This window comes from Ovis aries, chromosome 9, assembly GCF_016772045.2.
Source record: "Ovis aries strain OAR_USU_Benz2616 breed Rambouillet chromosome 9, ARS-UI_Ramb_v3.0, whole genome shotgun sequence".
NCBI lineage: Eukaryota > Metazoa > Chordata > Mammalia > Artiodactyla > Bovidae > Ovis > Ovis aries.
In genome coordinates this window covers 40,417,277-40,444,107 of record NC_056062.1, presented here as the reverse complement: position 1 = coordinate 40,444,107, position 26,831 = coordinate 40,417,277, and the positions used below count along the sequence as shown (strand labels likewise).

At 42.0% G+C, this 26,831-nt stretch overlaps 1 protein-coding gene across 1 annotated transcript in view; it reads right to left on the bottom strand.

The window, feature by feature from the left end:
- Window positions 1-16,588, bottom strand: part of NKAIN3 (sodium/potassium transporting ATPase interacting 3) — a 534,628-nt gene extending 518,040 nt beyond the window's left edge. Inside the window, exon 1 of the mRNA XM_042254246.2 lies at window positions 16,463-16,588. Within this exon, the coding sequence (XP_042110180.1) occupies window positions 16,463-16,516 (54 nt within the window). The 5' untranslated portion in view covers window positions 16,517-16,588. The remainder of the gene's footprint in view (window positions 1-16,462) is intronic.
- Between the last annotated feature and the right edge of the window lie 10,243 nt (window positions 16,589-26,831).

The window sequence follows — 26,831 nt, the reverse complement described above, 5'->3', positions numbered from 1 at the left end:
AGCAGCGCAGACACCATTAGGTTGTAATTTTACCGTCATAATGGACAGCTGAACAGATAAAGCTGCAGCTGGGGTCGGCAGAGGGAGGGTCTCCAGGCTGAACGCCAGTATGTCAACCTCAGTTTCTGCATCTTTGTCTGCAGGAAGAGATGGATGCGGAAAGCACGAGCAACTAACTCGTGTTTAGATGTAACTAAACACGGTGCTAAGTTATCGTCAATTGGATCTTATTATATGAACAGACCCAGTGCAATAATATAGGTTAGAAGCACAAGCTAGCAGTTGTCAGATCTTGGGAAGCACCAAGAAAGCTTGGGAACCAAGTGGACAAGGAGGAATAAGGGACCATCTTATAAGGTGTCCAAGTTTCTCTTGCTGTACTATCACCATCTTGCTATATCATTATCTTTCATTCTTTCTGCTTCTAAGAAATAGAGTTTTACATGGGCTGCCCTGGTGGTCTAGTGATTAAGAATCCACCTGCTAATGCATGGGATGTGGATTCGATCCCTGGTCCAGGAAGATCTCACATGCTGTGGAGCAACTAAGTCCTTGCTACTGCTAAGTCACTTCAGTCGTGTCCGACTCTGTGCAACCCCATAGACGGCAGCCCACCAGGCTCTGCCATCCCTGGGATTCCCCAGGAAAGAACACTGGAGTGGGTTGCCATTTCCTTCTCCAATGCATGAAAGTGAAAGTGAAAGTGAAGTCGTCCAGTCGTGTCTGACTCTTAGTGACCGCATGGACTGCAGCCCACCAGGCTCCTCTGTCCATGGGATTTTCCAGGCAAGAGTACTGGAGTGGGGTGCCATTGCCTTCTCCGAACTAAGCCCTTGCACCACAACTATTGAAGCCTGCACGCCTAGAGACCATGTGCTCCACGACAAGGGAAGCCACCGCAGTGAGAAGCCGGAGCACCGCAACTAGAGAAAGCCCCAGGGCAGCAACAAAGACCCATCGAAGTAAAAAAAGGAAATTAATTAACTGTCAATTAACTAACTTTTTAAAAGAAATAGAGTTTCACACATATGACTTAAAAGTCTTAACTGTAACCAATTGAAGGGCTGAAAATGACATACCTACTATTCTGTCAATATAGAATAGGTGGATCAGAATAGGTGGAGGAGGACAATGATTCCAGGGGTGACGGAAACAGAGATGGAAACAGAAGATGAGGTGGGGACGAGAGTATTTTCCTTTCAGCATTCTGCAACAGTTCCTTGTGATGCTAATAATCTACCATTAAGCTAAACAATCCAAATATCTTCATTTTTCCTTCTGAACAATTTCCGAATTAGCATTCCCTTGAAGTTGAACTATACATTTCTCAAAATGTTTCACTCTGAGAAATATGAAACTATCATCCTTTGTTTGTTTGTTTGTTTAAATATATCTGATCAACGCTGCCTAGACAGGATTGCTACATATCATGCTTACATTTATGCATTGCAATATTTGCTGTTTAAAGAATATTACACTGCTGATTTGGCTTTTGTCTGTTGTTTATTACTGTTCAAATTCTTATCTCCAGGACTTTCTTGCAAATTGTTACTGCTGCATGCAATGGAGTTTATACATGAACATGTAGTTTAACCCTGTCAAAAACATCATTCCCCCTATATTTGAATGTGATGGAAAAAAATAAGTCCAATTACCAAGAACTCCCAGAAATGTCCAAGGATTTGACTCCTCAGGGTTACAGATGAAGCTTATGAAATCTGCCATGACTTACTGCACTATTTTTTCACTCATATTTACTGCAATCCAGAAAATCTGTTCCTAGTATCATCTGACTTTCCACTGCTATCTTGGGTTAAGTTACATCGCGTTAAATGCTGCCTTTACAGCACTAATTCCATGATTCGGCTGTGAATTTCCCTCCATAAAGTGAGCCTCCGGTACTCACTCGAGCACCTTGGAGAAACTTGTGGCTACTTGTCCATCAGTGTAATTTTGATGCCTGTGGAGCGATGGTTCTCTGCTGCTTTTCCTTTCATTACAGGTCATGGAAAGCACGCAGGCAATGCAGGCGAAACTGGACCTATATCTAAACTTCAGATGACTTCTTAATTAAACATAATGCAAAATACATATTAAATAAAGAAGCTTATTTCTAGTCATAAAAAAGAGCTTGAACTACCATTCTCCTAAAGGACATTTTAAACCTTTCATTGGCTTTTTTTAAATCAACATTTCAAAATCAAACTAAATTTTATGATGACTAACAATATAAAAAATATAAAACTTAGATGTCTAAAATACATTTAAGTATAATTATCTCTTCAGCTTTAGTATGGTCCTCTAAAATATGCAAATAGTAAAATTTCATCAATACAATGGAACAAAAATAAAGCATCATGAATTAGAATCCATCCACATTTTAAAATACCAAGCTAGTTTATAATTAATGAAGAAAAATAAACCAAGAAAAACAATATCTTGTACTTGTGTTGTCTTGAAAGAAAATTGAGCCATTATTTATATCTTAATACCCCCAAATCCCTGCCTTCCAGTAAAAGTATCATCAGTAGTGAAGGAGTTAAAAAGTATGTACGAAGAGACTCTAGGACTAGTCAAACTAACATATTAATAATAGATGACCAATGCTCCTCTGTATGGTGTAGTCCGTGAAATGTTACAAAGCGTGAAGTCTCCCACTTGTGAAACGCTTCAACAGACAGATCCCTGAGGATGACTCCATCTATATTTCCAACCACAGCTCTCTTTTAGATGAAAAGGCTGTGAGGAACCTTCGCAGGCTTCCTAATGGGTCAGTGGCTTTATCTAATGCTTTCCCCTAATTGGCCCTGCATTTCAGACACTCAGTCAATGATGTAGCTGCAATATTTAGATCTTTGACAATCATACCCTCCCAGGCCAGGGAAGAGTTTCCCATCAGAAAGCAAAAAGGATTCGTGGCTTCAAATCTTAGAGAGAGAGAGGATAGTTGTTAGTAGGGGTCCCAGTGGTATTAGAAGATTCTATCTGGAGAGTGCAAGCATTGTCAGGAGTGGTTCATCTGTTGAAGAAAGTGGAGCATGCAAAAACTGTAGAATATCTGGTGTGCATAAACCTTGCATTTCACTCCTTTGTTTCAGGAGAAATTGGGGTGCCTCCTGAGAGACTCTAAAAATACATATCCATCATGAAGAGAGCCACCTCTGCTAACAGAAATGGAAGAGAAAAGAAGTCTGCAGTGCTGCTTCATGTTACTTAGGTCACTTTGATCATGGTTTAAAAATCACATTTTATGTAAAGAAACAGCTTGCTTAAATAACTACTCTTTCCAGCAGGTTTGGCCTGAACCCATAGAAACAACTCTCTTTATAAATTCAGTCTTAAGGTAACACACACAAAAAATTGTTATCCTCATTTCCATGGCTTAGTTGTTGTTTAGTCACTAAATCGTGTCTGACTCTTTATGACCCCATGGACTGCAGCACGCCAGGCGTCCCTGTCCTTCACTATCTCCCAGAGTTTGCTCAGACTCAAGTCCATTGTGTTGATGATGCCATCCAACCATCTCATCCTCTGTCTCCCCTTCTCCTCTTGCCCTCAATCTTTCCCAGCATCAGGCTCTTCCCATGAGTCAGCTCTTCTTATCAGGTGGCCAAAGTATTGGAGCTTCAGCTTATGCATCAGTCCTTCCAATGAATACTCAGGGTTGATTTCCTTTAAGATTGACTGGTTTGATCTCCTTGCTGTTCAAGAAACTCTCAAGACTCTTCTCCAACACCACAATTCAAAAGCATCAGTTATTTAGCACTTAGCCTTCTTTATGGTCCAACTCTCACATCCATACATGACTACTGGAAAAACCATAGCTTCGACTATACAGACCTTTATCAGCAAAATGATATCTTTGCTTTTTAATATGCTTTTTTTTTGGATGGCTTAAGCCATATCCTAATATACAATTTCAATATATAGCAGAATGTCTCCATATTTTAGTTTTCTCATCAGTAAATGGGAAAAAATATCAACATCTGCTTCATGGAGGTGCTGTAAGAAAGAAACAAGTGAATTTAGGGTTTTATTCCAAATTGTAACAATGATTACTTTTTAAAATTCAGAATATAAACTTTATGAGCCAAACATATTTTAGTGTGCTCTCAAATATTCTTGCCTGAAGAGTTCCATGGACAGAGAAGTTGGAAAGCTACAGACTGTGGGGTCGCAAAGAGTCAGACACGACTGAGCAACTAACACACACACACAAGTAAATCACCTTTTCACAATCTCCTGCAAGATCGAATATTTGGTATTTCAATGTGAGGACAATAGAAAATTGAAGCTCATCCCAACCCTGGTGGAAGAGGGCATTTTGCTCCTTTTGTCATTGACTGCAGGACTTCACGGAGAAGGCAATGGCACCCCACTCCAGTACTCTTGCCTGGAAAATCCCATGGACGGAGGAGCCTGGTGGGCTGTAGTCCATGAGGTCTTGAAGAGTCGGACACGACTGAGCGATTTCCCTTTCACTTTTCACTTTCATGCACTGGAGAAGTAAATGGCAACCCACTCCAGAGTTCTTGCCTGGAGAATCCCAGGGATGGGGGAGCCTGGTGGGCTTCCGTCTGTGGGGTTGCACAGAGTCCGACAGGACTGAAGCGACTTAGCAGCAGCAGCAGGACTTCACAGCCCTGGGGAAGATGTGAGGACCAACAAGTAGACAGGTGGGGCAGCTGGGCTCAGAAGAAAGTTCTCCTTCTGCCCCAGGAATCCAGCATCACCGATCAGGCAGAAACAACTTTCCTCTCAGTGGGGGATTCTAGAGTCTAGTCCAGAGGTCCCCAGTGTCTGAGATCTAATGCCTGATGATCCTCGGTGGCGCTGATGTAATCATAACAGAAATATAGTGCATAATAAATGCAATGTCCTTGAATCATCCCCAAACCACCCCCAACCCCCAGTCTGTGGAAAAACTGTCTTCCAAGAAACCAGTCCCTGGTGCCAAAAAGGTAGGACCGCTGGAGTCACCTAGAAGTGAAAACATGATCAACTCTGGATCATTTAGTCACAAATCAGTTACCAACTCCAATGTTTCAGAAGGTCCAAAAGCTATTGTAATAAAAGGAGTTCATAGTAGGATTTTTGAAAATAAAAACTTCTCCATTGTGTATACAATTTTGCACAGGCACTGGAAGCATTAGATAAAACATTTAGGTTAGGAAATATATTTTTTACTCAAGCATTAATTAGTTCCATTAAGAGCTTATAAATCAGTTCCCTACATGTCCAAGGGAAAAAAATAGGCTTTCTTCTATGAGTGCCCCATCCCAGTGGCAGTTGGTAAATCATTAGTAACTGGTTCTAGGGGGTGAGAGGAGGGCCCTGATTGGAGTTTGTGTATCTCTACGATGTGAATACTTACACCATAATAGATTTTGAGCTACCAATATGATGTCACTGGCTGTGGAATTGGAAAGTGATGCTGAGCATCACAGTGTTACATAGAATTTCTACCATACCATCATAGACGTAAAATCACCCCTAAAGTACAGACAACAGAGCAATGCAGTAAAATAATTAGGAAGGATTGAATTTGGGATACTTATTACTTCTGCTTTTAACATAATTTAAAATTTATATAACTAATGTTTAATAAAGGCTGCACTTAACAACTGGCTTACAGAATTTCTGGAAACATAACAGTAAATTTTCCCCGGTTGGTATGAGCTGGCCCTAGTACGATACTGCCTCCAGCTGCTACTCATCATCCAGATAAAAGGCAAATATATAGAAGACAGAATAGAAATCAAGCACGAGAAGTTCCACTTAAATATAAGGAGGATTTGGCTACTTGTAAAAATTTCCATTCTCAGAGAAAGCTTAAGAATCATCATCAGGGTCTTCTGTATAGAAGATTCAGACATTGACTTGCTATAGTGATAAAGACAGATCTAGAGAGAGGGCAATGGCACCCCACTCCAGTACTCTTGCCTGGAGAATCCCGTGGACGGAGGAGCCTGGTAGGCTGCAGTCCATGGTGCAGTGAAGAGTTGGACATGACTGAGCTACTTCACTTTCACTTTTCACTTTCATGCATTGGAAAAGGAAATGGCAACCCACTCCAGTGTTCTTGCCTGAAGAATCCCAGGGACAGGGGAGCTTAGTAGGCTGCTATCTATGGGGTCACACAGAGTCAGACACGACTGAAGTGACTTAGCAGTAGCAGACCATTTCTTAGAAAACAATGAGAGCTGCTCAATCACGTCCAACTGTTTGTGACCCTATGGCCTGTAGCCTACCAGATTCCTCTGTCCATGGGATTTCCCAGCAAGAATACTCCAGTGGGTTGCCACTTAAGGACCCCTCAGAGCTAAGATATGATACCTTTCATAAACTATAATTTGAAAGAGCTCCCTCATCAAGAATTTATATTTTAAATACAAATTGATAACAAGTTGCCACTAATGAGAATTTTATATTTCCCAGTTTCTTAATTATGATCAGTCACAGCTAGTTATCAGGACAGGAAACACAACTTGAGTACAGAGCATTCCACTCTGTACCTTAATTAACCAATTAACCAATCAACCTCTGTTGCCTGGGGCTTCCCACATGCAAGCACTCCAACCATGTCTCTAATGACTGCAATAGAGAGAAACCATCAGAAATAAATTTAAAACTTATCGTCCCACCCATTGAGTTCCTATCTCTTACAAGAATCTGATAGCTACAATCCTATTCCAATACCTGTTAATAAAGGAACTGGGCCTCTGTATGAAGCCATTTTTAGTGCAAGTACCTGTAGACAGAGTGAAGAAACTCAAATATTTAATTCTACTTGATGAAATTAATCAGGAAAACCATTCTAGGAAGTGGTCCTCTATGCAGGGAAAAAAAAAAAAAATCAACAGAACAAGTTCATCAACATTGCCATGATCTTGCCCCTCCTTCATTTAACAAAAGACCCTTTAATTTTTATAGTCAGAGCCCTTGTTAGTACCACCACTCCTGCTTGCTCACCAGCCTTCACCCGCATCTCTGTTTCCCAATAAACAGATGTGTGTGTGCTGTGTCTTCATTCGTGTCCAACTCTTTGCGACCCCCTGGACTGTAGCCTACGAGACTCCTCTGTCCAGGCTCCTCAGTATTCTCCAGGCGAGAATACTGGAGTGGGTTGCCAGCCCTCCTCCAGGGGATCTTCCCTACCCAGGGATCAAATCCATCTCTTCTGTCTCCTGCATTGGCAGGCGGTTTCTTTACCATTGCCCCACCTAGGAAACCCTAACTCAGATAATTCTCCAAATTGAGGAACTAGGGATGCTCTTAATAAAAGTTAAACAGAACAATCTACTAGTTCAAGGATTTCACCTTCCTTAATTCTGTGATCCAGTAAAACTCAAGGTTTCCACCTGATTTTTTTTTTTTTTTTACTATGCCCATCTTCAGAGAAGGCAATGGCAATCCACTCCAGTACTCTTGCCTAGAGAATTCCATGGATGGAGGAGCCTGGTAGGCTGCAGTCCATGGGGTCTCGAAGAGTTGGACATGACTGAGCGACTTCACTTTCACTTTTCACTTTCATGCATTGGAGAAGGAAATATCACCCCAATCCAGTGTTCATGCCTGGAGAACCCCAGGGACGGGGGAGCCTGGTGGGCTTCCATCTTTGGGGTCGCACAGAATCAGACACGACTGAAGCGACTTAGCAACAGCAGCAGCAGCAGCATGCCCATCTTAAAATATCTATTCTCCAATACTTTACATGCACCTACAAAGAATTTAACAAAGAGTGGATATATGTATATGTATAACTGATACACTTTGCCATACAGTAGAAAACAACACAGCATTGTAAGTCAACTATACACAGACAAGAAAAGAATGTTTCATTAAAGGACATTTAGGGTCTATCTCCTGTTTTATTTTAGTATCTGCCAAATATATCAAATAAAAATGTAAATTAGATAGTTTGTGCTATGTCATTTGTTTGTTCCACTATTTAACTAGCATTTTGAATATGAATCTTTGATGAAGTGCTATCTTTTAGTCTAATGTTGCATTCTGTTATAAATGCATGAAGATTCACACACATTAACATCAATTAGTGTAAATGTGCATTAAAAGCATGAATTTTTGATGCACTTAAGAAAGAAGGCCCACTTTAACTTCATCAAATATTTGTCAAATAGTTTCCCAAAATTGACACTCAAAATATCTTCAAAACTGTGTGAAAAATCTCTTTTCAAAATTAATGTCAAAATTATTTTGAAGTGTAACATAAAAAGTATTATAAGAACATCAAAATAAGCAATTAAAAAGATAACCATTTGTGGTTTTCTTCTTAACCTTCTCATTTTTTGCCTAAATTACTAGAAAAATTACTAGCAATTTTGCCTAAATTACCTAAGAATGAGCTTTACTTTTAAAATGATTAATACATTTATTCTATTCCATGTCATCTCCACAATGGTACTCATCAGCTAACTTTCAAAATGCAACACTTAAAGGGACCCAGTTCTTCAGCCCCATGCCACTGTGCTCCTCATGGTAAGTGGATAGAGTTGGATTTCTGCCCAACATATAACACCTGTGCTCACACAACACACACATCTTTCTATTAAGACTCTGATAAAATATGCTCTGCTTCTTATCTTGCTGGATTCCTCAGTTTTGCTGGTCATCTATCTGTTCCACTTTTCTCTCCATCACAATTATCACTTCATTCTTTGGGACCTCGGGAAGAATGGAAGGTAGATGCTTCTGTGATTTGTCATCTTGTTGTAAAAGCCCTCAGATTTTGTGTTTTCCATTCTGATTTTTATCTAAAGAGTACTTTTTATTAAGCATTTGAATCCTGCTTTTTAAAGCAGGATATACTTCACTGATGAAAATAAATGCTTAAGAAAAATGTCAAAAGACACATAAATAAACCTGCTTTATTTTCCACTTTTGCAAAGAAACCACACAGTTATATTAATATGTATCTAATGCCAAAATCTTACATAATATTAACTCAAAATTTCTTATGCATACATTTGAAATCCTTCTTTTATATAATCTGGATATTATTCAAATGTTTCCTTGAGACCCAAAATGGACATTGTAAAATTCATGAGAGAAAAATGAAAAAAACTAGAAAAAGCAGTTTATTTTTTTAAAAAAAGAAAGTACTACTAAAGTTCTAGGGGAAGAAAGCAATTTATTTTTAAGCATCTTATAATTAGGATTATCCTCTTGGAAATAATCAGAATGGAAATGATTTTGTTAAAACTAGGGACAATTTTTCAGGATGGGGAACACATGTATACCCATGGCTGATTCATGTCAATGTATGGCAAAACCACTACAATATTGTAAAGTAATTAGCCTCCAATTAAAATAAATAAATAAATAATTTTAAAAAACCCAATAGCACTTGATGTGTGCTTTCCAGATGGCTCAGCAGTTAAGAATCCATCTGTAATGCAGAAGACATTGGAGATGAAGGTTCGATCCCTGGTTGGGAAGATTCCCCTGGAGGAAGGCATGGCAACCTACTCTACTATTACTGCCTGGAGAATCCCACAGACACAGGAGCCCAGTGAGCAAAAGTCCATGGGGGTCACTTGAGCATAAGAATTTGTGGGGAAAACAATTCAACACAGATACCCATAAGAATACATTTATTAAGCAAATTTGATACTCTGTACACATAAATAACAAAAGAGCTACAAAGGGTTTGTAGAAAAGCGGCTAATGCAGAATATTGTAATGATTTTAACACCTATCACATTTGAACGAAAGCCTCTTCATTAGACAAGCATTTAATTTCCTTAAGCATTTCTAAGTTTTGTAACATGAACCAGACTATTTATATGTAGAAAAAGAATAGAAACTAAATGATTACAAATTATACTGTTCAGGAGAAGAGAAAAAGCTGCTAAAAAAACATCTTAAGACAAAAGTATCAGTTTATCTACATAGTAAAATAAATGTATTTCTGCATTTACTGCCAGATATCTATAACTGAGTGGTTCATTTCATAAAACTTAGTTTAAAAACATGTTACCACAACTACGCCACCAGGACACCTCTCAACACCTTTTGTCTCAGCATCACAGTAACACATGTGGTCACAGATGGTCTGAATGCGGAGTAGAGAGAAAGTTAACTGATTTTTCACGGCGAGAAAGAAAAATCACTAGCTTGATTTCATTTGACAGGGTGTTCTCTAAAATAAAAACATAGAGACCATCGTGGTGTTAAAAGTTGCTTGTTTTTTTTTTATAAAACCTCTAAAGATTTCTGTTACTGTGAATACAGAAAGTAAGAGTTGGGAATTTTCAGTCCTCATAAAAATATGGCAGTCTCCTATCCATTAAGTGACGCAATGCAAGATGCAATCAGTCTCTCCTGGTAATGCCCACCTCCAGGGACAAAGCTGCCCCCGTGATGTGGAGAAGACGTTGAAAGTTCTGTGTGTACAATCCCAAACTAAGTTCAACACTTTACCGAGACAACTCTAAGCTGCGGCGCTGTTTACAATAGCCAGGACATGGAAGCCACCTAGATGTCCATCAGCAGACGAATGGATAAGAAAGCTGTGGTACATATACACAATGGAATATTACTCAGCCATTAAAAAGAATGCATTTGAATCCGTTCTAATGAGGTGGATGAAACTGGAGCCTGTTATACAGAGTTAAGTAAGTCAGAAAGAAAAACACCAATACAGTATACTAACACATATATATGGAATTTAGAAAGATGGTAACGATAACCCTGTATGCGAGACAGCAAAAGAGACACAGATGTAAAGAACAGTCTTTTGGACTCTGTGGGGGAAGATGAGGGTGGGATGATTTGAAAGAACAGCATTGAAACATGCATATTAGCATACGTGAAACAGATCACCAGTCCAGGTTCAATGCATTAGACAGGGTGCTCAGGGCTGGTGCACTGGGATGACCCTGAGGGATGGGATGGGGAGGGAGGTGAGAGGGGGGTTCAGGATGGGGAACACGTGTACACCCATGGCTGATTCATGTCAATGTATGGCAAAAACCACTACAATACTGTAAAGTAATTGGCCTCCAATTAAAATAAATAAATTAGTTTTTTGAAAAAGAAAATGGCTTGGAAATGCATGTGGAGGAAATTCTGGATTTAGAAACATGACATTAAGACTCCTTTAAATGTGGCAACTAAAACAATTTACTAAAAGCACACAATCAAGTGTTTCACATGTATATAAACATTATTCTAAAACAAGCAAAATTAAAAGCAGGCTTCAAAAATGTGTCTAAAGTTCTTGGATGACTTCATGAATCTGTTACCTGGAACCGCTTTTTCAGAAAAGATTTACTTTGCACAGTTTTCTATGGGCATGCTTTTCACATTCTCTCCAAGCTCATCTAGCAAAACTAGGGATATGAATGTGAAATGTGAGGCAAACACTCAAATGTGCTCGAGGTTAGAAGCATAGTAAGGATGGGAGGTGGCCAGAGCAGTGCAGGAAAGGAAGCAGAATGGAGACAGATTTTACAAACCAAAGCTCATTCAAATTCACTAGCCTTAAAATGGTAAATTCTCTCTAATGATATCCCCAATCTGGGGAGGGGGAAGGTCAGAAACAGTGTGAATGAGATGATAAAAATCTTTCATTTGTTTCTTTAACTTTTAGAAGGAGTTAATGGACCATCTTTTAATGGTCCACATAGTGACTTAGTCATCAGCACTCAGCTTCTCTTCAGCAAATGTGTCCTCTGAATGCCATTCCCCCTCAACACCCACATTTATTTTAGTTGCTTCATAACCCTCATCTTCCAACAGTTGGTGGGAGCAGAAAAAAAAAACATGAAAGAGGAAAAAAGACAGCTGGATTCAGTGGAAAGAACACTAGATCTGGGAGTCCTACCCTGTGGTAGGCTGGAGGAGGCTCACACCAGCTCATCGAGTTAAACTTGGAATTTAATGAGCCAGCTGTTAACATAACCATTATTTTAAAATAAATAATAAAAACTTTAAGTCAATTGCATTAAAAAACAGAAGGACTAAAATATCTTAAGCACATCCTTTCCTCATTATTTTACTGTGTTTTACTTTCTTTATGCTGTTGAGGTTATTTATGCTTATTTGGGGGCTTCCTTGGTGACTCAGATGGTAAAGAATCTGCCTGCAATGCAGGAGACCTAGGTTCGATCCCTGGGTCCGGAAGATGCCCTGGAGAAGGGAATGGCCACCCAAGTCAGTATCCTTGCCTGGAGAATTCCATAGACAAAGGAGTCCATGGGGTGGCAAAGAGTCAGATATGACTGAGTGACTAACACTTTGCACTTTTTGCACGCTTATTTTATCTGTATGATGGAAGGACCTTGTAATAGTCTACTTCAAATTGGCCGATGTGGGAGTATTGACACCAAAGAAATGGGCAAATGCTAAAAATCAGGGTGTAACATTGCTTTGTTGATTGTCTAGACTTAAGAAAATGACAGAGAACTTTTTTCTAGCAATGTGTCTTAAACTTAAAACGTGTCAGGTCATTATATTCCCAACAGCACAAAAGAACTGAAGCAACCCAATCAAAATATGGGCAGAAGACCTACATAGACATTTTTGCAAAGAAGATACACAGATGGCCAACAGACACATGAAAAGCTATTCTGCATTGCTAATTATTAGAGAAATGCAAATTAAAACCACAATGAGGTATTGCTTCACATGGGTCAGAATGGTCATCAACAAAATGTCTACAGATAATAAATGCTGGAGAGGGTGTGGAAAAAAGGGAACCTTCCTACACTGTTGGTAGGAATGCAAATTGGTACAGCCAATAAAGAACAGTATAGAAGTTCCTTAAAAAAAATAGAATAACCATATGATCCAGGAATCCCATTCCTGGACATATATCCAGAAAAAAAAATGAAAACTCTACTTCAGAAAGATACATGCACCCCAACGTTCACAGCAGCACTGTTTACAACTGCCAAGACATACAAGCAACCAAAGTATCCATCAACAGATGAATGGATAAAGATGTGGTACACACACACACACACACACACACACACACACACACACACATATACACACACACAATGGGATATTACTCGGGCATTAAAAAGAATGAAATAATGCCATCTGCAGTAAAATGGATGCAATTAGATATTACCACACTAAGTGAAGTAAGTTAAACAAAGACAAATATGATATCACTTATATGTGGAATCTTAAAAAATAATAATATAATTCAACTTACTTGCAAAACGGAAACAGACTCACACACATAGAAAATAAACAAGGTTACAAGAGGGGCAAAAGGGTGGGGGGATAAATCAGGAATCTGGGATTAACAGATACACAGTATTACATATGAAATAGGTAAACAACAAGGAGTTACTCTATAGCACAGGGAACTATATTCAATACCTTGTAATAACGTGTAATGGAAAAGAATCTAAAGCTGTACCTCTGAAATGGACACAATATTGTAAATCGACTGTGGTTGATTTTTTTAAAAAAAGAAATGAAGAAAATAATTTTCTAGTACTTGAGAACTATTACCCAATTCAACAAAGAATCTGCATATGCTGGAAGAGGTCATGGAACAGACCTGACCTCCAGGTGACTCTGAAGAGGGACTCCAGGCAATGAGAGGCTCCTCCTGCTCTCCCAGTCCTTGGAATGCAAGTCCTGCCCACCACTCCCTCAGTAGAGGCTGCAACCATTTCAAGGATGTGGCCTTGACAGCAGTGTGCTATTGAGACCATCCAGAAAGAAGACATCACTGAACCCAGAAAAGGGTTCATCAGATTCATGGAACAAAAGAGATCCTGCCAGAATTAATCAGCTATGTAGAACTTACAATCAAGTGTACTGCATATTTTATTACTGTGTGTGTGTGTGTGTGTGTGTGTGTGTGTGTGTGTGTGCTCAGTCGTGTCCAACTCTTTGCAACCCCATGGACTGCAGCCTGCCAGGCTTCTCATCCATGGGATTCTCCAGGCAAGAACACTGGAGTGGGTTGCCATTTCCTACTCCATGGTATCTTACTAACCCAAGGATCGAACCCATGTCTCTTGTGTCTCCTGCATTTGCAGGTAGATTCTTTACCACTAGTACTGCCTGAAAGCCCTATTTTATTATTATTCGTCAAACTGAGTGGTGTGCGTTCAGTTGCTAAGTCGTGTCCAACTCTGTGACCCCACGGACTACAGCACACCAGGCGTCCCTCTCCTTCAAGATCTCCCAGAGTTTGCTCAAATTCATGTCCATTGAGTCGGTGATGCTAATCTAACCATCTCATCCTCTGTTGCCCCCTTCTCCTTTTGCCTTAAATCTTTCCCAGCGTTAGGGTCAAATCAGGTGGCCAAAGTACTGGAGCTTCAGCTTCAACATTAGTCCTTCTAATGAATGTTCAGAGTTGATTTGCTATACATCCTTAATAAACATAATATTTATAAAATATTATGTAATAATGTAATATATACATATATTTTTTGTTTGTCCAAGACCTAATCATCAAATGTTTACCATCAGTCCGCTGTCTCTACTATCTAAAAACTATTAATTTGAAGAAGTCCTTGAATTCTATGAGCATCACCTTCCTCTTCTGCAAACTAGAGAAATGGGTGCCTTCCTCAGAGGGTAATTTTAAGGGTAAAATAATGTTCATGTAAAAACCCGATATGGATCACAAATGTGAATTTACCATCGTCAATTCAGCCATATGTTTCAGCTCCTAATACAGGCACTCCTAAAGAATTGCAGGATTTGCAAAGATGAATAATGTTTGATCCTTATCCTCAGGCTGCTTACAGTCTAGTAACATGTAAATCACTAACAATAACGTAAGAGGATGACATGCTTTCTCACAGAGGAAAAAGCAATATACTGTGCAATTAAAGGAAAAGAAGTGATTGATTTTACCTGGAGCACCAGGGAAGACTCCACAGAGAAGGTGGAAATTTTAGACAAGCTTTGAGAAGTAAGTTGCATTTCTATCAATTAAGGTGTATATGGAAGATGGAGGCATTCCAGGCTGATACATGAAATACCAAACACATGAACATCAAAACAGATACAATATCAATTAAGGAAATCATAACTGCATTAAAAAATCTGCTATATCAAAAACCTTTCCATATCATTTGTGTGTAAAACAGAAAGATTGATGCCACTATAGATCACACAATCCAGTGTGCCCATCTACTATTTTGCATACTCAAAGGCTGACTAAATATTTCTTGTTTTCCCAGCATATAAGCCATGTCCACTTCTAACAACCAAAGCATAAATGATCCTCGGCCCTTCTTTCCTTAATGAAAGAAAGCATTCATGTTCCAGTGAATTTTCAAATTATTTTTCAGGAAAACTCTAGAAAATACATCCTATTTAATAGGATAGAAGGAATGTTTCAGAGATTTAAAGCAAAGGAGTCACTGATTTCAGATCTATAAATATATAAATTATGCTCACATTATGTAAACAATGAAGAGAACTTCTCAAGTGAGGGTTTAATGGGAGAGTCAAACACTGAGGCAAGAGAAAAGTGAAACCTCTTAAAACATTGATCGGTACAAGGACTAACTATTCAAGAAAGAGCATTATTTTAACCCTCACTAAAGGGTTGACCTTATGCAGTCAAGCTCACCAAAAACCTTTTTCCTTCTGATGGTCAAAACAGGCTAGCTAATGTTGGCGACTTTGAAAAACACCACTTGGAAGAAAGCTTGACATAGCATCTAAACAGTCTGTCCTTAAGTGTAATAAAAGGGAGATGTCTATGAATCTCTCACACATAGACGTCTCACACATCGGTCTGTGGCCTGGACCTCAAGAGATAGAGCACAGGGCCAGACTAGGTCCCAACAGGACATGTGTCAAGAGAGGTGTTCGTCCCACACTGAAAGCCCTCTCACTCTCCGCTCTGGTCCCCAGCTTCCCACTCCACGCATCCCTGGCAAGCCACCACGCCTTCTGTCCCACAAGACAGCTGTCAGTCTGTCGTTCTCTGAACACGCCGCATTTCAACAAAATCTGAAGAGAATTTGGAAGGTTGGAGGCTGAAACCGTCTGTTTCAAAACACACACAGCGCGACCTTCTATCCTTCCTGGAGATCCAAGCCTCCTCAAACACCCGCTTTCAACCGCGTTTAACGTACGAACACCTCACTCTTAACTAAGACTTGGGGGCGGGGGGCGACCCCGTCTCCCCAAGACTGGGCATTCCCACGCTCCTTCTGATGACACCACGTTACTGGAAACCATCCCGAGAAGAAAGAGCCCACAAGCCCCCGTGAAACTTCAGCGGGAAGGCGGAGGGGCTAAAGCCCGCTGGCCAGCCCAGGGGCGGGGGAGTCGCTCACTCCCCCGGGCGCCCCGGGGCAGTAGCCCCTGGACCGCGTGGCGACGCCGGGCGCCCGGGGCCCCAGGGGGACCGCGCCCTCGCGCAGGGCAGGGCCACCCGGCGAGTGCCCGCGGCTGGCGGGGAGGGTGAGGGCCGACGGAGGGAGCCGGGGCAGGAACTCACCAGCTGCAGCGCGCAGAGGCCGATGAGCGAGCAGCGCCCGGTGCAGCAGCCCATGGTGCCCGCGGCGTCCGAGCGGCGCGCGCCGCCTGAGGTCCGCGTCGTCCGGCGCCGCCGCCTCCCGACTCCGGAGCGGCCCCCCTCCCGGCGCTCGCCCGCCCGGCCCCGGCTCACGCGCCCCGCGGCCGCCGCTCTCCGCTCCCGGGGCCGGGCTCGCGCGCCGCCTTTGTTAGTTTCCCGGGCGGGCAGAGGTCAGTGCGGCGCGCACAACCCGAGCGTCTGGCTGGGGTCCCTGAGGCCCGCGGGGCAGGTCTGCTTCTTGGGGAGGGGGAATCGGGCAGGCGGGGAGGGGGCGGACGGGAGGGAGGGAGGGAGGCTACAGATGGTGAGTGGGTGGAAGTATGTTCAGGGGAGGGGAGTGTGTGTGGGGGAGTGGGCGTCTGAAAAGTGGAGTGGGCTGTGTGTGCGCGCGTGTGTATGTCGGTGTGTGCTTGTGTGTGTGTCTGTGCGCGCGCGCTCGTGTGTTTGTGTGTGTGTGTGTGCGTGTGTGTGGCGGAGGGGGATGAATGAAAGGGAGTGGCGGGGGGAGGATCGGCCTGTCTAGTTAGGAGTCTGGAGAGAGGAAGAGAGAAAGAGAATGAATATGAATGAGCGTGAACTCGGGCGACGGCTGGTGCGGGAGACCCTCGGCGCGGTTGGAACTGGGGAGACCCGGGCGCGGCTTTCTGGCCCGGGGCTGTGCTGGATGTTGGGAAGGTGGTCCAGGGATGTACGAAGCAGGGGACCGGGTTTGACTTTGATGCCCGGAGGTGGAGTGGGTGGGAGTTGAGACCTCTCGGTGGAAGACGATCTCGGAGGCGAGAAGCCGAGCGCAGCGCCAGGCCGAGCTCCGAGACGGGCTGCCGGCGCGGGCGCGTCCAGTCGGCCGGCCCTGGGCGTGGGGCTCCGGGGTCTCGGGGCCAGGGTCGCCCCCGGCTGCTGCAATCGGCTACCCTGGAGGCCAGCCCTGCTGGAGTCTCCGGGACGAGTTGACCGAGTTGGATCCGGCAGAGGCGATGCGGCGGCAAAGAGATGCGCTGGTACGGAGCGCGGGGAGAGTCGGAACCGCGAGGAGACCCGGCGTAGGTTTCTCAACTAAAAGGATGTTAGAAATTGTCACCAGGCATGAAAGATAAGGACGCGTGGCTTTTCTAGGAATGAGAATGTTTCCGGCTTGAAGATAAATATGATTTCTTCCCAGAGATAATTAAATTGTTTGAAAGGAGCTTGGAAATAAGCCCTGATTCCGGATGGTTAAGATCCAGGACTAACTCTCCAAGAACCCCAAGGAGGCTCTGTTGCTCGCTCTCTCTCCCCTAGTAGGTTAGAGCCGAGGAGTTCTGCTTAGGATTCGGTTTCTTCAGGCTCAGTGTCAGTTTCCACGCGCACTTTTGCTACCTGGTGAAGCGACGCGCGAAGCTCGCGCACTTGGAAGAGCAAAACAAGCCTCCTGGCCGATCGTCTCCAAAGAGGCTCTGCGGAACTTGGCGCAGAAACCCCATCCTAACCCAGTGCTGCCCTCCTGGGTCCTTAGCGGTAGGTTAGTGAGAGGAGAAAGATCTCTGCGTTTTTAAAAATTCACTCCATGCAGGGAAACTGCTCAAGCCGTGCCTTCAGGCATTACAGGGAGTTGTGGTTTTATTTGTCTTGAAATTAACTGGCTCTTGCTGAACTGTTCCTTCAGGACTGGTGTTTGTAACTTAAAGCATAGTTCCCAGGAAAATCGCTGCGTGGTGTCTCTGAAATGGTAGTAGGGACACACGGATAACCTGAAGATTTGGGTCAAGGAGAGGGTAAAGCACATTTGTTGTTAGGTTGCACCTCTCTGTCGGATGTCTCTGAGAAGGGGGTTAATAGAGTCAGAAGCGTTAAAAAAAAAAAAAAAAGTAAGACATTAGAGATCAAGGATTATGAGGACATGGTTCTTCTATGTACAATAAACAGCCATCACCTTTCATGATGAATGAAACAAACAGGAAAGAATAGGCACTGACAGATAGGTAAGTTAGCATACAAGAAATGATGGGGCAGAAATTCCAGACCACTGATTCCCCGCTAAAACTGTAGGAGGGAGGCAGGGCATGAACTACCTGCAACTTCCAGAAATTGTCATAGCCTCTTCATCATCAGGAATTTCAAAGAATGATGATAATAAACAGAAAGATCCTTTCTTCCCTCCACATTTACATATGTTCACCCCAATATCCTTTTTTTCATCACTGTATTTTTCAAGAAGTACCAAATTTGCAGCTAAGATGGACTGGATCCTTGCCAGGCACCAGGCTAAGTGCTTTACGTACATTCATTTATTCCATCCTCGCAATGACCTATGAAGTAGGTGCTATGAGCCTCCCCAGTGAAGAGATGTGAACCGAAGAACAGGCATCCAGTGGTCACGGAATGGATGAAGAGGAAGGGAAAGCCAGGTTGGACTCAAGAGCTCCTGGATTTACACATTCACTGCGCTGCCTTAGAATCTTAGGACACGAGTGACACCTGCAGAGGAGCTAACTGTTTGCTGGGAAGGAGACATAGTCTTTGCATTGGCCCCATCTCCAGAGCCAGTGGCACCATCCTGGTGTGATTCCAGGAGACCATGGTGGTCCCCCTGCACCTTCCCCTTCCCACTGCCCCATTTACAGAAGGAACCAGATTAGAGTCTTCCTTGTAATAATTTAAGACAGTTGCAAAATGCTTTTGGCTTTGAAAGAGAGGAAGAGAGAAGACACGGCGCTAGGGAGAAGTCTAGAAAGTATATGAGGCTACCTGCTTTTCACTGCAGCCTCTCATTCTCGTTTTCTAAAGTGATTTGCATCATGAGGTAAAAATCGCCCTCGCCCCCTTCTTTGTTTTGTTTCTTCCTCAGTGTCACCCTCAAGTATTTCTTTCTTGTTTCTTTTGCCAATTGCTTTTGTCAAAAGCAATGCTAGCTGCCAGGTTCGCAAAGCCGAGTGATACATTCTGTCCCTTCCCCTCTAGGGCTCGGAGGTGGAAAGGGAGAGCAGATGGGTCAGGGAAGCTGAGCTCACCTGGGACTGAGCGCTGTCATCAAGTTTTCTCCCTCAATGAGGGATGCTAAGGGAATGATCTGATCTCTTGGGGAGGGGAGAGGCGAAGAGAGTAGAAAACAACTGAGCAGTGGAAAAGGGTGGGGCCTAGGGAGGATTTTGGAAAAGCTGATGGAGGAAGAAATTATAATCTAAGGAACAGCCTGTACCACTTCCTCACTGTAGAATTTCAGGCAAGTCACTTCGATTCCTCGTTTTCCTGTGTAAAGTCAGCATGATGTGACTTGCCCTGTAGGACTAAGCCGGACGTTTGTTCTTCAACCTCCACCTGCCTGTGTCTGGCTGCCTCACTCCATGCAGATCTTAGCCTCACGTCACATCCTACAAGGCATTCGCTGACCATACTGTCTGATGTAACACCCTAGCCAATCTATTGTATTTTCTATGGAAACAGTGATTGGTTTATGATTTCCCATCTCCCCCACTCAAAAACAATGCTATTTCTCCAGTGCTTACAATAGTTAAATTTATTATTTCTTGAATGAAAAAATATAACCTGTGGACATTTTTAGCATAATATCTCTTACACAGTATAGGGTATATATGTATACACACATGTATAGAGCGCAGTAAATACCTGTATTAAACACATACGTATAAACATGCACACATACCCTAATGACATGTTTTTGTCTTTAGTCTGTCTTTTCTATTTCTCAGTTTCTTGGTAAAATTCCTTTTGAGAAACTCAAGTCCTGTTCCCCTTAAAGTTGAGAGAGAAGCAAATTATTTACACATGGGGAGAGTAACATACCCGGATTAAGAGAGCACCCTAGAGAACAGACCCAAAAGTGCAGATTTTCAGACTGCATAATAGAGTCCACAGGTCTTTCAAATACTAGGATTTGAGACACCAGCTTGTAGGAACTGAAGTTCCTCCTTAATTATTTCACTGCTTGTTTCTCTCTTTTTTTTCTTTCTTCCTGTTTGGCACTTTTGTTTGCATGAAATGGTGTTCAGAATGATAAAAGTGTTTTCCTATCTCCACTGAGAAAAGTTCCTAGACATGCCACTAAATAAGTGTCTTTTCCTGCTTGATTTGGGTGGGGATGGGGCCCTCCTAGGCACAAGAAAATTAAAATCCTCCACACCCCCTGCTGTCTCGGGCTTAACTTCATGGATATCTGACAGATGTTGAAAGGACAATATGGCTGCTTGGTGGGAGCAAAGATAAGGTTCATACTAGAGAGAAATTGGAGACCTACATGTGGGATGTGTGAAGCACGGTCGTGAAGACTGTGGTACATTAGTGTGCTGTCCAATGCCTGTTGAGGCCACAATCAATTCTAGTTAGAATTGATTCACTTGTTATGCATAGCGAGGAATGCCCCAGTATGCTGGCGACACCAGAGAGAGGGCAGTTATAATTTCAATAGTTCCTTATTCCCTACAAAGAGAGATCCTTCTTGCTATAAGCACTTTACATCAAAGCTTTAAAAGTGACCCACCCTCAAGGGGCTGTTTTATTAGGAATTAAGGTGAGAAAGAAGTGGCAGATGGATAGGGTGTGTGGGAGTGTTTTTAAGAAAACCAGAAAGGCTTGAGGATGCAAGAATTACAAAAGGAGAAATAATAAGAAAATTTCTTTGAAGCATTTTGCTTCAAGAACTGTTAGTAGTTTAAAAATTTGAAAGGGATGATTTGGGTTAAAAACTAAGCCTCAATTAATATTTACCTATCATACGCTTTATTGGTCTAACAACACTGATTTTGTGCTTACTATTATCATAACTACTACTACAGTGAAACACATATAGGGTGTTTCTAATATGCACTGAGACGCCCCTACTGACACCAAGAGCTCAAGCATGTCTCGCTTAGTAGTTTATTGCCAAACATTGGCAACCACTGGGGATTTTTATGCAAGAAACACCACTGCATGCATACTATGTCAGAGCCCTCATATCAGCGACTTGAACACTTCCTACTATTAAAATCTGCTCTCCTGCCCTCTGCTTTTCTGAAGATTCCAGAAAATCAGATTAGACTTCTCTGCATGGCAGCTTAGCTAGACACCAACAAAGAAAGAGAGAAGGTGGCATGACTGAAAGCAAAAAGATAACATTAATACAAAGTCAGTGAACCCTGCTGCCTCCCAACTTGTTCTCTGTATGTATGTATTATGTATCTATCTACCTATCTATTGGATTACATTGTGTTCCAAAATAAAACAGTTTTTTCTGCTATTTTAAAACCAAGGATGGTAAATATTTTTATCCATTTCAGCATCATACGTGGAAAGCATATCTCTACAAAATGATGAACTTTTGCAGCAGATCTACTCACATCTATCTGGTTCCAGAATCAGTCCTATATTACTATATAATGTCATGCATTATCATATAATGTCATATTTTATTAAATAATGTTTCTCTAAGATGTTAACATTAAGGGAAACATATGGGATCTCTGTAATTTACTTTTCTTGTAGCCTAATATTACTTTAAAATAGTTAAAAGTAAGAAATAACCATATAAAATATGCTACACATGTAAACAGCAGGCATATGCAATACTGGACAGTAGTCCATCTGAAATGTAAAACCTAATGTAAAGTAGATTAGCTTAGGCTTATATGGAGCAAACTATTTTTTAGTAATATATAAATGATGGATTTTTTATTTGTCATATATGATCCCCCCAAAATATACCAATGTGCATAAGTATTGATGTGTGTGTTAGTCGCTCAGTCATGTCTGACTCTTTGTGACTCCATGGACTGTAGTCTGCCAGGCTCCACTATCTATTTGGATTCTCCAGGCAAGAATGCTGGAGTGGGTGCCACTCCCTTCTCCAGGGGATCTTCCTGACCCAGGTATTGAAGCTGCATCTCCTGCTTGGCAGGTATTTTCTTTACCACTTACCTAACTGGGAAGCCCAGTTTGTTTCATAATCCGCCTTTTATTGCCCCTTCCCCTTCTTGGTTTCACATCCTACTTCCGTCTGTAATTTCCAGGAACCATCTTCCAAGCTTACTGCTTGCATTTGAATTTTTATCTAAGAATCTATTTCCATAAAAGTCCAAACTAAGACACACTTACACTCACCTGGTGTTCCATTCTTGGCACTGGTAACTTAAATGCGGAACTGGTAAGATTCAACCCAATTTTTTATACATGAAACTTAGTCATTCTTTAGATTGATTTCATAAAAGTAACAAAAGGATGAGCAGATAACGAGTTAACCAACAGCATAGGATCAGAACAGCAGGCAGCTCACGGTTGTTAGCCTAAACACCACAGTGTACTGTGGGCCATCACGGTATACTACATACTAGAAATTTCACACTGAGATGCTGACATGAGTTTCCTATTTCCTCCTCACTGAGGATTAGCGTCACTCTTAGCAACAGATGACTGCAAAATGAATGGTTTGGTCGCGTCTGTATTTCTCTTCCAGCATTGATGATCATTGCTGTAATGATGATCTCCAATGAGGCCAACTTGCCCTTACATCAGAGCTCTTATTCTAATTATATGCCAATTACGCTCAGTCTCTGCTTGTGTGTACTCAAAATCTACTTTCAGTACGAAGTTACCATCTCTTATATTCAGAAAAAGATCCTTTTGACAAGGGTTACCTTCTGCTTGCCTCTCACTTGTCCCTTACACTTCCTGGGGCTTCTTTTTCTACTTGGAAGAACTTAGTTCTTTGTGAGGCCTCATTTTGAATGAGCCTTTATGTCCCTACTCCTTTCGGTAGAAAGTACAACTTCTGGATGCTGTTGAAGCCTGAAATGGAAGCAGAAGACTAATATACCTGTGATACTTGCCAACTCTTCAATGCAGAGGTTGGACTGCTTTCCTGTTTAATTCCAGTCATGTGATGACATACTGATGAATGACTTGGGTTTTCTTTCTTGAGTCTCATTGGATAAAAGGCATTACCATGGTTGAAAGATGGAGAAAGAGGCCCATCTCAGAGACAGTTAAGCTTGAACCTTTGGGAATACATGTCAATGCCCATTAGAAATAAAAAACCTACCAGAAGAACATAGTGTCATGGTTCATCTACCATAAATGCTTTCTATAAATGACTGCTCTAGGTAGGCAGTCTCCATAGCATGAACCACTCCTTCAATGGGGCATCATTATATGTTAACATTAATGCTTTGCTCAGATTTATAGTGCTAAGGTGTTGTTCTACCTTTTAATATACTTGCTTCTCAAAATAGCCACAGAGATATCTAGAATAAGCAACTAACACAGCTAGTCAGTGACTGTTAATCTCTTCCTGCCTAGTAGCCATCACTTACCATCAGCATGATCCCATGATAACTGTTCTATAGACCATTGCTAAGTAAGTGATAATGGATATTGACTTTTGCTATTCCTTTAGCACAGTAGGGAAAGTGTAGGGAGAAGAAATATTAACATATTTAGCTGTTTAAATACTGTCTTATTTCCTTCTATCATGGTAGAAAAAAGAAGAGGAGATGATCATAAGAACACTAAGAAATCTGTCACATCTATGAATCACAATAGGTAGGGAGGTTCGAAAACTTACAAAAAAAAAAAAAAAGGAATTGACAGTAACCTTTGCTTCAAACACAGTTATATCCCAAAGTACAGGCATAGTGTGTCAGAATCCTCAAGGACTGCTTCAGTTTGTCACAGACAGCAGTCCTGGCTCATTCTTTGTGTTTGCCCTGTTCCTAGCCTAGTTCCTAACTTTAAAAATGTTTGTAAGGGACTTTCCCTGTGGCCGAGTGGTTAAGAATCTACCTTGCAATGAAGAGGACATGGGTTCAATCCCTGGTCAGGGATCTAAGATCCCATGTGCCGTGAGCAACTGAGCCCACGTGCTTCAGCAGCTACTGAAGCCCACACTCCCAACTAGAGAGTCCATGCACCAAAACTAAAGATCCCACATGATGCAGTGAAGATCTGACAGAGACAAATAAATATTTTTTGAATGAATGGATGTGGACAGTGGTGGGGAGAGATTTCTGCTGAGCACAGGTAGGAATGATTGAGGATGCTAATCCAAAAAGTTATGCACAAACATTTGCTACCAGAAACTTTTGCCCTTTATCCCTGTCCAAGGAGGGTCTCATGTTCACACCCTCTGCCTGAGGCTTCTTAACATGCCCGTGAAAATACGTCTTCTAGAGCAGCCTGCCACTTCCTCAAGTGCTGGCTGACCCTATTTCTGATCTAAGTGCTTCAGAAGATTTCTGCCTGCTGTTTCCTTTTGTATGAATGCCATTGAATATTTTACAGTATCGTTGGTGTTTCTAGCAAATCCTATTTTCAATATATCCTTGAAGAAACAGACATAAAGATGATCTCATTTTAAATTCATGTATGCTTATATCTCATGCTAGGAAATAACATCCTTCATTGAAATGGAAGCAGTTTATGTAAAATGACTAAGTTACTAAGTATTTGTAAGCAAACTGAGAGGAAGAGTGTTATCTAAATGCTCTGCAGAAGCACAGTGCAGTTGAAAAAGCACAGCCTTTTTATCATAACCAACATATGAACCTGCTATTAATCTATGTAAATTTAACTTATTCTGCAGAAAGTAGGAGTGGATTCCCTGAGCTTAACCTGAAGAAGACAGGCAATTTTTTTCTCTCATTATTATTTGATCTAAGTCATAGGGATTCAGGCAAAAATTACCTGTCATTACTATGCAGTCAAAGTCGTATGGTGACGATAAAGGTAAATACAACAAATACCCTATAACACTCTACCATCATTTGTCATCTTAAGCATAAACATCATTAAGTAAGTGAAGTCGTTCAGTTGTGTCCAACTCTTTGCGACCCCATGGACTTAGTCTGCCAGCCTCCTTCATCCATGGGATTTCCCAGGCAAGAATACTGGAATAGGTTGCCATTTCTTTCTCAGGGGATCTTCCTGACCCAAGGATCGAACCTGGGTCCCCCGTTTTGCAGGCAGACTCTTTACCATCTGAGCCACCAGGGAAACACCTGTAAACATCATTAGACAGTTTAAAAAAGGAAATGTAAGTGGCTTAGTCTTCATGTTAAAAATCAAATGATAATGCTAACCTTGGCCTTGAATGAGAAAGGAAAGCTCAGGGCACTCCAAGCAGTGTTGTACCCATAAGTCTGGCCTCAATCTTAAGGTTCCTTACTTTTTAAAATGGGCTTCCCTGGTGGCACTAGTGGTAAAGAACCCACCTGCCAGTGCAAGAGACATAAGAGACGCAGGTTCGACCCCTGGATTGAGAAGATCCCCTGTAGGAGGGTGTGGCAATCCACTCCAGTATTTTTACCTGGAGAATCCCACAGAGAGAGGAGCCTGCAGGCAACAGTCCATAGGGTCGCAAAGAGTTGGACATGACTGAAGCAACTTAGCATGCATTTTTTTTAATGCCTGGAGCAAAAGCATATCTAGTGATGTGCAGCAGCTCTGCCCAGAAGACAGTCTTATTTCTAAAGTGAAAGCGAAGTCGCTCAGTTGTGTCCGACTCTTTGTGCCCCCTTGGACTGTAGCCTACCAGGCTCCTCTGTCCATGAGATTTTCCAGGCAAGAATACTGGAGTGGGTTGCCATTTCCTTCTCCAGGAGATCTTCCCTACCCAGGGATTGAACCCAGGTCTCCCGCACTATACGCAGATGCTTTACCATCTGAGCCACCAGGGAAGTCCTTATTTCTAAAATTTTTAGCTAAAAGGGGCCTGGATTCTTCACCCTGGTCTACTTGTCAGATATTTCTCAGCCCAGGGATGCAAGTTTCAGGAGAGCAGACCAGGTTGAATTTTACCTTCCCTATAGAGGAGATGCAGGAGATGTGGGTTCAATCTCTGGGTTAGGAAGATCCCCTGGAGGAGGAAATGGCAACCCTTCTCTAGTATTCCTGTCTGGGAAATCCCATGGACAGAGGAGCCTGGAGAGCTATAGTCTATGAGGTTGCAAAGAGTCAAACATGACTGAGTGACTAACACTTCCACTTTCTTTCTCCCTGGCTTGCTGAGCCGTGGCCCAGGTGTGCAGTGAGATCTTAGGATGGTTTACAAGGCTGTTTATCATCTGTCTTCATCTCCTACTATTTCTCCCTGGCACGATACTCCAACAAGGAATCCAACAATATCCAACAAATTCTCCCCTTCCACTACCAGGCTCCAAAAGGGCACAACACCTCTCCCCAGGGAATTCATCATCAAATTCGAGGATAGACTCCATGTCCACTGTGAAGTCTTATCTACCTGCACCTCTTCTACCCAACTTTGCCAACCCCTCCTTCAGGTCTTCAACCAAAGTGAAGGTCACCCAGAGGGGCAGAATTGGATGAA